This window comes from Eumetopias jubatus, unplaced genomic scaffold (genome assembly GCF_037043125.1).
Source record: "Eumetopias jubatus isolate StellerSeaLion01/CBP00866 unplaced genomic scaffold, mEumJub1_p1.0 scaffold_5, whole genome shotgun sequence".
Lineage (NCBI taxonomy): Eukaryota > Metazoa > Chordata > Mammalia > Carnivora > Otariidae > Eumetopias > Eumetopias jubatus.
The window spans coordinates 39,794,917-39,808,739 of NW_028274811.1; the positions used below are offsets into that span (position 1 = coordinate 39,794,917).

A 13,823-nucleotide genomic window follows, 5' to 3' on the forward strand; every position below is an offset into this window, starting at 1 on the left:
CACACATCTCTCCTGACCGAGTTCCTCAAGAGCCTCCTCCACGCTGCTCTCGTCCCACCAGCGCCAGCCTTACCGACTGGTGGTTCTTGGCGGAGACGATCTTCACCGCGTCCGGATCCCAGATCACCAGGTCGCTGTCAGAACCCACAGATATTCTCCCCTTGCGGGGATACAGGTTGAAGATCTTGGCGGCATTGGTGCTTGTCACAGCCACGAACTGGTTTTCATCCATTTTCCCGGTGGCCTAATGGAATACCAAAAATCCTCAGCACAGGGCTCCTGCGTTCGGAGCACGGCCAGAAACACACGGGCCAGAAACACACGGCCCCCACCTGCAAGCTGCCCAGCCGGCTTCGCCATCGCCTTTGGAAGGCAGTTACGACTCCTGGAGTGTGCGTTTTCTCTGGCTATGTGCATACACTTACTGCTTTGCCCCTCAAATTCCAAAAAGAGTTACAGAGTTCCCAGTAAAAACTAATGTGGTCACGGGCCCACTTTTTAGATACTTGTTTGTATTTGCACGGTCACAGGATGAATATGGAAGAGCCCCCCCAAATGATAATAATGGTTAACCCTGGGTTGTCGAATTATGATTGATTTTTCTTTCGTGTCTGTGCTTCTCTGTCCTTCCCAAGTGCTCTTTTAATGAGAATGTATCATGTAGGTAATTAGAAAACACACATATTATTTTTAACAATTCCAGATTTTACCAACTATATATATATATATGTATATATATATATATATAAAACACTGTTTAAGAAAAAAAAAACAAAACCTAAGTATGAGAGAGAGGAGACAAAAATATTTACACTTTCCCTCTTTACAAAACAAAAAGCCTAGATAAGAGAAAAAGAATTTAGTTTCAAATCTAACTTTGAGCTTCCTAGGAGCCAAGATGAGAAGGGAAATAATTTGGTAGCTTACACTGTGTAGATGAATGAGGCATTAGTTCATATGCAATGTATGTGGCTCAGAAATAAGTATGTTTAGAGTTTTCAAAATAAAAGAGAAGGGGGGGCGCCTGGCTGGCTCAGTCAGTGGAGCGTGTAACTCCTGCTCTCGGGGTTTTGTGAGTTCGAGCCCCACATTGAGTGCAGAGATTACTTAAAAATAAAATATTTAGGGGCTTCTGGGTGGCCCAGTCGTTAAGCGCCTGCCTTCGGCTGGGGTCGTGATCCCTGGGTCCTGGGATTGGGCCCCGCATCGGGCTCCCTGCTCGGCAGGAAGCCTGCTTCTCCCTCTCCTACGACCCCTGCCTGTGCTCTCTGTCTCTCTCACTCACTATGTCTCTCTCTGTCCGAGAAATAAAATCTTCAAAAAAAAATAAAAAAATAAAATCTTTAAAAAAATAATAAAAAATAGAAGGAAGTGATCAACTTAATAATGAGTTAATTATTATTTTTGCTAAAACCTTTGGGACAGGCTTCATTTGCACGGCTATTTTTGTCAGCCTCTATCATGTTATTAAAGAAAATAAAACCAGGCCTACTGTCACAAGACATCGGTCGACAATCTCTTGTACAACCTGGATGATCACACCCTCAGGGAAGGGTATCCTTGATGAGAAAGTTGACTTGAGGTTCTTAGGCATACACCCCCGGCTTACCATTTCAAGGGGTTCTATCCAGCCCTTTCAAAAGAAGGGATAACACTCTCCAGAAAAAGAATTTTAACTCACTATTAAGTACAGATCATTCATGCCATCAGATGAAGGGTCTGTATGTGTGGCTCCTAGTTCTTAACAGTCTAGAGGAGGAGGTCTCCTTACAACCTCAAGGTTCATCCCTCTAGAAATGACATTCTTAAGCCACTTGAGACACGTGGTTCCAGAAACATCTCATCAGGTAGGAGGGCTCACCTACAAAGAAGCAGTGGCAGGAGGCTCTGATCTGGACCCGGCCCCCGCCCATGACCTTGATCCTTACCACTGCCTTGTCCCAGATGACAGACATCCGCTCTTCCACACCATTGGTGCCCTCAGGGATGGCTGTGAAGTTGTCCTTCCCAATCGCCTTCTGGGCGGTGCTGAAGGTGCAGTGGGCACTCCCAGAGAGCTGCAGGTCTCCACTGGCAAAGGAAAAAAGCTCCATGTAAACTGGAGAGGTGGCTTAAAGGCACCGCTGGGGGACAAGCTTCGAGTGTCTAATGTGAGCATTCGGAAAGACAGGACTTGAGTTTAGGATCCTTTCTGCACTTCTTACCGGCTGTGTGAGCGTGAGTTCTTTCCCTCCCTAGGGCTTACAGTGAGCCCATCTGGAAAACGAGGGGGTGGGGTTAGATCATCTCTGGGTAATAAAATAAAAGGGACCCAAATGAGTGATGGGACTGACCCTAAATGTCCTGAGCGGGGGCAAGCCGCCAATGAGTCTCCCTTTCATTTCAGTTAGGTGCTGTTCAAAATGAGGCACATGATCTGACCCTCAGTTGCTTAACCTGTAAAATGGAGATGACAGTCCCTCACTCATACAGTTGTCCTGAGGATCAGTGAGCTCCTGAGGCACATAATATGTGTTAACTGCTACTGTCGTTATGAACATGGTTACTGTTAGTAACGTGTAAGCTACGATGGGGAAGAGCCTGTTGTTCTCTATGTGTTCTCCTCACTGCAGACTCTAGTCTAGCTGATGGATGGGCTGCTCCAGTTCTCATCCCCGGGTCCCACGGGGTTTCCACAGGACGCAGCCTGCTCGTCATCCCGGCACCAACCTGGCCAGCAAGGAGTTGATGTAGTCAGGAGTGGTCGGGTCAGGGCTCAGAGGCGGGGACGTCACAAAGGCAGCTGCCTTAGCCCAGTTCTTGCTCCAGTAATGGGTCCCATCTGTGCCGAGGCTGGCGGTGATGGGTTCACCAAAGACCACGTTTCCTGCAAGGATAGGAAACAGGTGAGGGGTTTGCAGAACGTCTGTGCTGCTCCGGGCCTGGCTCAGGTAATCACAGCCCCTAGCCCTCCTCAAGGCTTGTGGCTCTGAAGTCAGGCAGGCCTGGGGTCAAGTCCATGTGCCCGCCTTTCCCAAGCCTCTGCTTTTCTGTCTGCTAAGCACGAACAACGTTGTGCCCCCGAGTTCACAAGAAGCCACTGGTTACAAGATGCAGCTTTAAGCCCCAATTTGAGGCAAATTAATATTTGAGGCCAAACAAAAAGTGTATACTGATTCTAAGATTCATTGACATTTCAGAAATAGTAAAATGGGGACTAGGTCTGTCCTGGAATAGATGAAATAAGACCATCCTCACTCCTCAGGATCGTGAAAATGAAAGGATCTGGCGTGTAAAAGTGTCTGGCACACCGGAGGTGCTTGGGGACTGTGAATTCCTCATACTACTGCTACTCCTTCCCACTGTGGGTAGAGGCCCAAAGCCCCCAGTGTGCCTGCCTCCCCGGGAACTGCTAGATCCTGCTTGTTGCAAGGACATGCTTTGGTTCCCCAAAGCCAGTCCACTCCCTTGGAGAAGAGGTTCTCATGATCTTTCCACCGTGCTTGTTATTCCGTAACCTAAAACAAGGACTGATCTGCTCGAGGGCACCCAATGACCTGGGACACATCAAAGATGAGGCTCACTTCTTGGACCCTGTGTCTGCAATTCAGGGCATTTATGCCCAAACCGAGCAGCAAGGAGGAGGGATACTGGGAAATAAACTGATCTAAGCTGAGCTCCTTAAAGAAGAAGGGACAGAGAAAGAGAGGGCAAATGCTGTCTCACAGAAGGTTGGTTGGTACCAAGTTTCTCTACACCAGAATCTTGGGCCAAAGATGCCCCATAAAGCCCTGAACTTCTCTAGCTTCAGGCCTCCATCTTCCACATTCAAGTTCCCCCCATTGTCAAATTGTAGGAAGGCTCTGTGGCCAAAATTATAAATAGGTCTTGCTTTCCTTCAACTCTAATCTATCGGTTTGGTTGCCTGGAATTCTTTGCCAAAAGAATTCTAACTACGCTTTGGTTTCACTGCAAGAGTCAAGACTGATTTGTGATGTCTGCCATGGGCAAAAAAAGGAATCAGTGGCAATGATTCATACATGACAGCCCTGCTCTTTGGGAGGGCAAGAAAACGGATCCACACAAGACTAAAGAGAATTTCGAGGGCTCTCTAAAGCAATTTACCCAAACTAAATCATACAGGACCACAAAGAAAGAAATGGAGGTAAAGGCAAGCCCCAGGTACTCTTAAGAGAAATACAATCTTAAAAGTGGAAGAACTCTGGGGCGCCTGGGTGGCTCAGTCGGTTAAGCTTCTGCCTTCAGCTCAGGTCATGGTCCCTGGGATTGAGCCCCACTTCAGGCTCCCTGCTCAGTGGGGAGTCTGCTTCTCCCTCTCCTCCCCACTCGTGCTCTCTCTCTCCCACAAATAAATAAATAAAATCTTTAAAAAAAAAAGTGGAAGAACTCTCCTTTTGGACTATCTTTAGATGGAAGAGTAGAATAAGGAAAAATTGTAATTATAGTTGGGTTTGAATACCTGCTCTCCCGGCTGGGAGATCCTGACACATTGTGCTTCAGTTTCCTCATCTGAAAAATGGGGATAATGCCTATTTCTCAGGGTTCTTTGACAATTCTACATAACAATAAATTTGAAGTATTTAACTCAGTGCAGGGCATACAGTTGGTCCTCATTAAACTGTTGCTCCCTGATATTAAGTCTGAGCAGGCGTGCAGAGTTGCTGAAGAACACTCGGTGAGTGGACACACTAGACTTCAGGTCACTAGGGAAGAGAGAGCCCTGCTACAATCTCTCCCTGCTCTGAGTACTCTTCGCTCCTTCCCTGAGACTGACCGGTCCCTAGATGTCTCCTGGCTTCCACGTCAGGAGTCAGTGTTTCAGCCCTGAAACAAGGCCTCCCCTGCCTCCCTGCCACCCTGGAAACACAGCTGGCCTAGCTCTTTTGGCCAGACAATCATGAGCCAGAAGGCGAAGGGTGAGGCATCTTTCTCCAGGAGTTTAAAATAAGACCCCCCAGTGCCGAGCGGAAGCACTCTGTCCTTGAGACCCTCAGGTCATCCTGAGAATGGCTCTGAGGGAGGATGCAGCCATGAGCAGAAGGCACAAAAGCAAGTGGTCTCGGGGAACAGGTGGGAGGGCTCCCCATGCGTTCTGCTTGCCTGCTTGCTTTCTTGTTTTGTTTTTTCTCTTTCTCCAAGAGTGGGTAAGGAAGACTGGGCTACTTTCCTGGCTCTCACCCAAGGACTCATACCCAGTACAGCAACCACACCACGTCATGTTGAGACATTTAAAGGCAGAGAAAGAAAACAGCAGACTTACCGTGAGCGAGGTAAAGCAGGAGATGCCCCAGAATGTGCTAGCTACAAAGACTGTCTAGACAATTAGGAAGAATCCCCTCCCAGAAGAAAAGGGTCCCCTTTGCCAGAAAGGCAGGCAGCTCAACATCCAGCCATCAGAGTCAGGGGAACTATTTTTAGCCACCGCAGCCACCCCCCCATGCGGAGCTTTGCAGACCAGCTCAGAGTTGGGTGGCTGAGTCCCTTATCGGGGCTCCCCACGACCAGAATGGCCACCGGCCCAGTCACGAGTGGTAACGAGTACACACACGGGCCTAGGAGATCCTCTCTCCCAACTAACCACAGGGCCCTGCCCCGCACCTCCCACGTTCTCAAGCACACGCTGATCACAAGCGAGCCCATTGGTGTGCCGCTGAAGGCAAGAACAGAAAGCGGAAGAGAAAGCTCTGAAATGAGAGTAAACTTCTGTTTGGCACCAGAGGAGCAAATGAAACCCAAGTGAACAGCCATGGAGGAAAACAGCACAAGTCAGAAGGTGGTGGGGACAAAGCCCCGAGGCGTGAAGGCCATGCCACTAGTCATGTGTTAGAGACCCATTCATCCCCTTTTCCTAAATAACCTGTGTGGCTCAGGTGGTGGGCCCCCGCCCCCGCACGCTGCCCTCCCCACCCCCCAGCCAATCAATTACAGCATTCCCAGAGCAGACACTGGCTCAGGGAGGGGCCCATGACCCAAGCCGAGGCAATCAGAGCCCTCCCGGGCGCCTCTGCTGGAGCTTTTGGAAGAGACGTACCCTACTTCCTCATCATGTCCCCTATCAAGAGCTGAGGACAACAGGTGCCTCCTAGCATTTACTCTTGTCACTGTCCACCCTGAAAATAAAGCCGAAAGAGAGAAAAGCAGAGACAAGAAAGGATGACGAGTGATAGAGCCCCAACATCATTGTTGAAACCCCTTGATCCGGCTATGCCTGAAACACCTTCAACCAATAATTTACTTTTGTGTGTTTAAGTCCATTTGAGTTGGATCTTTGACTTCTGCACCCAATATAATCTCGACTAGTATGTCCATTTACAAAGCTCAGATAATGTGAACTGACAACGAAGGATCAAAGGGAGGAAGAAAGATGCCTCAAAGAACTGACCGAAGCTGTGCCATCTTGGGACAAACCACCCGCCCTTCCCTGAGCCTAGTTAACTCACCTGCCAAGCGGGAGAGATGCCAGGGTCCTGCCATCCACACAGGATGCCGAGAGGATCCCCTGCGCTAACAGGGAGGAAGGGCTTCCCAGATAGCAAGGCAAGGAGCAAAAGAGGCACTGTTTCTACAGGACAGCCGGAGGGGGAAGGAGCCACACGGCTGGTGCTAAGCTCTTGGGAGCACCAATCACCTTTTTTCCTGGCTTGCGAGATCAGGTCCGCCGCACTCTTGCTCATGACCTTCGTGACGTAAAGTGGACAGTTGGTTTGGCTCGCAATGGTGATGGCACGGAACACAGCCTCGGCTTCCAGCTACAAAAAGAAGTCCCGGGGGTCAAGAGAAGCATGAGCCTCTCAGAGAGCCACTCCCCAGCCTCTGCGAGCTGAGAATGCAGCGCAGCGCGGAGCTGAGAAGCCTAGAGGATCTGCAGCTAGAGGCTCCCGACCCACCACGTCCCCACTGTGGCACTTCACTTGGCTTCTCAGACTCTCGTCCTCACCTTCCTAGGCTGCTTCCCTCCTCTCCCCGTGATTACCCCAACGGCTGCATGTGATGGAAGCTTTTGCTCCCCAGTCTTCCCACACAGATTCTCTGGCAAAACAGCATCCCAGCACCGATATGTGAAACAAGAACCAGTAAAGGTAATCAGGCATCAAATCCTTTCCTGCAGCAATTTCTTACACTCCAGCAGGCATTTCTTACACTGATAATTCCCAGGCTTCTCAGCAGAGATTTCTCTTCTTCTCGATTTCTTCCATCCCACCCTAAAGTAGAGTCTACGTGTTCCAATATGCTAATTTTTCCAACTTGGTTGAATTTATTCAGTGAGAAATAATGAGTTTCCCCCTACACTATGAACAAAGCAGGGTCTTTAGAGCTCAGGCTCTTTCCAATGGCCTGGGTCTGAGTTCTGGTTCTGTCACGCAAAAGCTGGGCGACCTCAGGTACGGTACATAATCTCCCAAAGCCTCAGTTTCCTGTCTGTGAAATGGGGGCAGTAACAGGACCTCACCCACAGGGCTGTTGTGAGGATCTAAGAGTTCATCCTTTAAGGCAACTGCCCCACCCTGGGACAAGGCAAGTGTGCCTCGCAGGCTGGCTTATTGGGCTTATTGTTGATCATAACTCCTGACCAGTGTGGGAGAGCCTGTGTCACTGCCCAAAGCCCACGGAAGTCCGGTTCAGCCCAAAGCAGGGATGCTGGCATTCTCCCATTCAATCAGCAACAGTTCTGTTTTGGATGGATAGAATATTCTGGTCAGCCTATGCAGCCCAAAACTTTAAAAAATACCAAAAATAGCTTGCAGATGCCTGGTGTTTGCATAATGCAAACCAGCCACTGCCCTTGGTGGGTGTGGCTCAGCAGACAGACTCTAGAACTTGGCGGGTCCTGCCTGCTGGCGTCCCCCAAGCTGCACTTGACTCCAAAGGGACAAGCCCGTGGCGCCCCTGACCACAGGTGAATACGGCCAGCTTCCCCAAGCACCCGGACTTCGGGAGCAAAGCTCGGGTTCAGCTCTCTCTGCACCGCATCACTCGAGATGGTAGCGGCGTGTGCTCTGAACCGAAGAGGGGCCGGCTCCTCCTCCGCCCGTCCCTCCTTCTTCACACCTGCGCTGCGCCCTGCACTCGCCATGGCCTCAGTCTTGGCCCCTCAGATCCCGCTCCCTCCCAGCACCGCGGGTTCTTCAGCACCTTGACAACATGACTATCTTTGGAAGGTGACATCACCCTCCAGCTTCACCCAAAAGGGCTTCCAGGGTTGTCCAGCTCTACAGCCGAGAAGCTTTTTACTAAAAAGGAGACGGGAACAGGAGGAGTGGGGTGGGGAAGGGTTGGAAAAACAAACCAAGGAACAAAAATAGACTTTGCTCAGAAATCCCCTGGCTGCTGGTACAGAAATCCATCTTGCCAGCAAATCGCTACAGCGACCAGCATTTAGGAACAGTTTCCCAAACAGGGCTGATCACCCTGGCCCACTCACACCGCGTAAACAGCTTTCCAGTCCTTCACATGGGCATAGCCACGGGCTTAACCTCTTGAGCTTTCGCTTCTTCACCCAACAGTAATGCCAACCACCCCGAGAAGCAGCAAGGAGAGCTAAGGTAATGAGCACAGCGCCAGGTGCGGGCTCGTGTTCCACAGAAAGGGCCTGGTATTCGGGAGACAGACCTTTCTGGAATGCTGTGAAATAATGATAAATGATTTCAACTGGGAACAACAATGTCCTGAGACGCAGAGGAGTTTCTGGAGTGCCGACAGTTCTGTTTCTCCAGCAGGGCACGGGTGACACGACTGTATTTAGCTCGTAAAAATTCCTCGAATGTTTATGATAGGAGCGTTCGTCTGTAGGTGCGTTACCTTTTAATTTTTAAAAGCCTCTAAAAGAGATGGGCAACAGGCATACTCTCGTTTCTGGTTCTGACCCTTCCTTCTACCCTCTGCAGAGTGGGGGGCTGGGGATGACAGAGCAGGAGCCGGGCTCACGCCACTCGCCCAGAGGGCCCTAAATGCACTCCAGGTGCCACTCCCGGGCTGGCCTCCCGAAGCCAGCGTGCACTCAGCCGTGGGGGCAGCTAAGTCCCTGCTCTATGCCCTGCGCCAGCAGCCGAAGCTGCTGACATCCCAAACACATGCAATTAGCCACTAGTTAGCTTTTATTCACTCGCCCGGGGCTAAGCAGGCCCTAGTCATCATTCTTTTTACACGTGGGAAACTCCCATACCCGGACTTAATCATCACCTTACAACAAATGGATAGACATGAAGTCTATGAAACACCCACTCCACCGACTGCCCATATGGCTGGTATTTTATTTTGCAGGACTCAGAATATAATATGGAATAAGGGAAGTGGAAATGTCTTTGAGACGGACACTGATTAGGAAAGGGCTTAGGTATTTACCTCTCCAACTGAATAGGTATGGAGGACCCTCCACCTTGAGTTCTCTTTAGAGAGATGAGGGGTCACAAGTAAGCGTTTCCCTTACATTGCTTTCTACTTTTCTCTTGAGTCCCTTGAGTTGGTCCGTCAGACGTGTGGCCTTTGGAAGAAATGTTCCAATATCGCTGTCTGGTGCTCACAGACTCTCCCCGCCTTTCCTCAAGGTTTGCTCCTACACCATGTAAGCATGTGCCCGGGGAAGGCAGGCCCAACACAAACACTCCAAGTGTCAAATGAGCAGCGGGCCCCACGCCAGGCCGCTGGGGACTGTAGTCACAGGAGTCTCCCAGAAGATGCTGGAAAGACAGAGCCCCTCCACTGCGATGCTGCCCCGGCCCCCCGCAACTCACCTCCTCTGGTCTGCTCAGCACATGGCCTTCGGGGCCAGTGATCCCCATTTCCAACATCCGGGTTTGCTCCTACAATGAGAAAAGAACACAGAACAATTTTGAGATAAGCTCCGCTGAGGCGTGGAAAAACCCTACTGGTATCTTTTAATCTGAAGCAAGAGTTCAAGGGAACAAAAAGAACAAAACGTGTATGTTGAACACATTTATTAATGATCCGCCTGGAATTGTAAAATAGGGTCAAGTCTTAACTAAGAGGAGAAAAAAACGTTTTTTTAATTAAATGAAGGGAAGTGTGTTAAGAGTATCAGAATTTTTTCGCCGTTACACATCAAAAGTCACACGAGCTCGCTTATTCCTTATATTTTCTTGCTGTGTTTCGCGAGGTCTAGTCACCTCCCACCTACATCAGGATCACCTGGCTTGCTTTTGTGGCCGTGCGGCTGTGTGGCCTCCTCCAAATCAGGATAGAGAGGTGAAGTTCTAGGAATCTGCGCTTTCACAAAGCCCTCGGGCTTTTTTGTGGTTTAAATGTACGGCTGAAACAAATGGACTCAGAGTTTAACCAGATAAAATAATGCCTCCAAAGAGCATTACCTGACTCAGGTAATCTTGTGGTCAGATTCTATTTAATTAGGCTGTTTCGTGACAGAACTGCCTACCCCTCACAGCTGATGGCGAAATTCTTCAGACTTGTGGCCAGCTTTCTGGAAGGAGCAGGGCGCTGGCAGGGAGCGCACACGTAGGCTAACTGGGACTGGCAGGGACCCTAAGCGGCAGTATCTGCAGTTTTGCTGGCCTTCACTCTCCAAGTACGAAGGCCAGTGCCAATGAACCTGGCCGCTGCAGAGGGGGGCCGGCGAGAGGGACCCGAACAAATCCTTGTGGCACTCTGGAACTATGAGATGTGGAGAAAGGAAAGGAGTCCTTCTCCCTGCGAAAGAAGAACTACTTTTTGTTTTCTTGTTTTTTTGTTTTGTTTTTAGTAATATAAATCATTTTAGAGGTATAGGAAGACAGATGCATACGCTCTAAGCAATTGTGAGAAGGGAAATGATCACCGTCTCCAACTACAACAGGATTAGAAAAAAGGTCAGAGGCTGAGTTTTGCAGCAAAGGACCTTCACTTTTCATTCTTACTGTTCCATTTCTCGAAACTCGGACTGAACACGATTTCTTCTGAACTCTGGAGAGCTTCCGCTCTGTGTTGCCTCCTGAAGTCGCACAAAGGTCGAGGTGTCCAACTACAAAGCCTCTTCTGTCTCATCTGACACTCTCACGTCTGCCTTGTTCAAGAGGGCTAGCACCGTGCACAGGAGGGAGGGAGCTCAAGCCCTGGCTTCCCAGCACGTTCACATCGTGTGCCTGAAGTTTACTACCGACCTCCCACCTCAGAATTTCTGGAACCAGGAGAATCCCAGGAATCCCTAATTTCTGCAGGTGATTTTAATACACTGTTCATGCTGGGAAGTCCCATTCTAAAAGCTCCCATGGTGTCCCTAGAGCTGGAAGGTTGAGAAGGATGAGGTGGCCGTGGGCACCATTGCTGTAATTACATCTTAGTTTGGGGCATGACACAATTTTGGTTTGCTCCATGAGGAAAGGAATCCTGTCTTTCTCATCTTCCCTCTCCAAGGCTTGGCACATAGTAGGTGCTCAAGAAATACTACTGGATGAACGGCTAAAGATGCCACCCTCTCAGATGGTCCTGCTGGCTGGAAATTTTTGAAAACGTCCATGGCTGGCACCCATGAGAGAGCATTCTTCTTGCTCTTTGGTGACTTCTGCATCAACTCTGGGTACAGCAGCTGCCTTCATTTAGACAATGGGATAAAATCTTTCAGCTCAATCTGAATCAAATAAGCACACCCAAGAACTCATCCAAATGGAAGAATGCCCTTATTCTTTCCCTGACTAAGAACAGAGCCTTCACAAGGTAGGGAAGAGAGTGGACGGGGCGGTGGCGGGGGGGCGGGGTGGACCAGAGACAGTCGGTGCTAAGGAGCCACCAGAGGAAGCTGGAAAGGGGGCTTAGCACGGCAGCCCGTTTGCCTCCACATGGTCTTGGAGGAAATAGCAGGGAGTTTGGTTTCTAGGGCATCTGGAGGGAGGGCTGGGCCCTCTGGTTGCTGTGCTGAAAATGCACAGCAAGAGGACCAGTGACAGCTCTAACACCACGGGGATGCCTCTCATGAGCACTGGACCCTCTTTGGAAAATGATTTCATTATCGCTCAGTGTGTGGGGGACGGACGTGGGAGAAGGCTGTCAGGGGCCTGACTATTTAATCTCCTTGGTCAGTAAGAGGAAACTACACATGTAGCTCACCCCCTCCGCTGATGAGATACCACCCAGAGTCTGAAATCCTAACGGCAGGAGCCCTGCACTGCCGGGACGTGCCGTCTCTCTGGGGGGCCTGCCGTGGGACTGTGGGGAAACAGGTCCAGGACACGCCAACCCTGGCGAAGCCACACCACCTCAGAGCTAAGATTTTCTCCTCCCAGTTACTGGCTGTGATCCTTGGGCCGGTGACCTCATCCTTCCGAGCCCCATATTCTCTACAAAACAGGGCGGATGGTAGCCATCTTTGAAGGGCCAGGTGAAGAGTGAGAATCCACTAGAGTCCGAACCAGAGCCTGGCAGACAGCAGCAAGCGTGCACCACATGGTACCTGCCGTTAGAAGCTCACGGGTCTGGGACAAGGGTCGGCCCCCCGGTTCCCACACCCCTGCGGACCACATTCACCAGGTCCTGGACAACTTCTAAAACGAAGGCACAGCCCAAGGACTAGTGAGCTACGGGGTGCGTCTGTTTTGGCTCACCTCAGTAACCTCATGCCTGGCACAAAGCGCTTAGGAAATACTCTTTGAAAGAATGAATAATGGTTTTTGCTGTGAATATTATTCAATGGACCAAGAGAGCTCCCACTCTTCTAGCAGCCTCCTCCTAGTGGAGGCCAATCTTGAATGCTTCTGAGGTAAACAAGACCCTGGCTAAGACACATCTGTGCATCCAGCCCATTAAGCGACCCAGGAGATGGAGAGAGTGCCTTCTGCTTCCTCATAAATGATCATTTTGGGCCTTGGGGCCTCGCTTTCCTCACTCTTGCCTCAGGTTTCTCAGTACAACTTCTAGGAAACCAATGGGGTGTCTGATCCCCACAAGACCCACATTCTTTATTACCTAAAGCCGTGAGCTCTGCAGTCCTGGATCAGGTTTCTGAGAAGCGCCGCCTTAGGGTTCTTCTCTAGGGCAGAGACTGTCACATAGCTTGGACTTACTTTTCCAAGAGAATCAGCAATGCTCTCCCACTAAATGGCCTAATTTGAAAACCTCTTCTGGGATGCCTCTTCTGATCCCCCACGATGGCCAGACAGCCCCCCTTTATACAGCATCCTCGGCTTTCTCCCTCTCTTGCCTTCATTGCCTCCTTCTAGCCTGGGACATTCTTTAGGGCAGTCTCTGTTTTTAGCCCAGGGACCGAGCCTTGCACCCATGAAGAGCTCACGCAATATTGAAGGAACAAGGAAAGAGACGGGCCGGAGACCCCAGCCCGTGCAGAGAGCACACCCTGGGGAGCTGCATGGCATTACCTGGGCAATGATATCCCCATTCTCGGCGTGAACCTGCGCAATGGCTCCCAGCTCACCCAGACAGGTGAAGATCTCATAGAGCTGAAAGAGAAAGGAGTCGCTGTCACCTTCACAAGCCACGGAGGCAACTTCACACAGGGGTCCATCACTAGGGCCACAGATAAAACAAATGAGGAAAACCAGAGGGAATCAGTGTTTAGGGCAAAAACACAGATGAAAACACGCACGACCAAAGAGTGCGAGTCCACAGGAACTCTAGCAGACTGTCTCTATAAAGAACGCGTCATGTCTCCTCCGCGGACAGGGCAAATGTACAACAAAGTGCTATCGAGCCTTCTAATTCTGCCTCATGCACACGTTTTTAATGGTATTAGATCCTGTTTTGCTGGGACAGACCTTCACAGTCCTTCTCAACCAGTGCTCCTGAGAGCTGCTACCACCTGGCCAGAAGCTCAAAGGACAGCTGGCTCCCCTATCCCCTAACCCTTCAAGGTAGACCTCCCC

At 50.2% G+C, this 13,823-nt stretch overlaps 1 protein-coding gene across 1 annotated transcript in view; it reads right to left on the reverse strand.

The window, feature by feature from the left end:
• Positions 1–13,823, reverse strand: part of DPYSL3 (dihydropyrimidinase like 3) — a 57,791-nt gene that overhangs the window by 5,763 nt on the left and 38,205 nt on the right. The window contains exons 6-11 of the mRNA XM_088023632.1: positions 13,320–13,400; positions 9,732–9,800; positions 6,629–6,749; positions 2,710–2,866; positions 1,929–2,070; positions 74–244 (exon numbers count right to left, since the gene is read on the reverse strand). Coding sequence (XP_087879758.1) covers positions 74–244; positions 1,929–2,070; positions 2,710–2,866; positions 6,629–6,749; positions 9,732–9,800; positions 13,320–13,400 — 741 coding nt within the window. The remainder of the gene's footprint in view (positions 1–73; positions 245–1,928; positions 2,071–2,709; positions 2,867–6,628; positions 6,750–9,731; positions 9,801–13,319; positions 13,401–13,823) is intronic.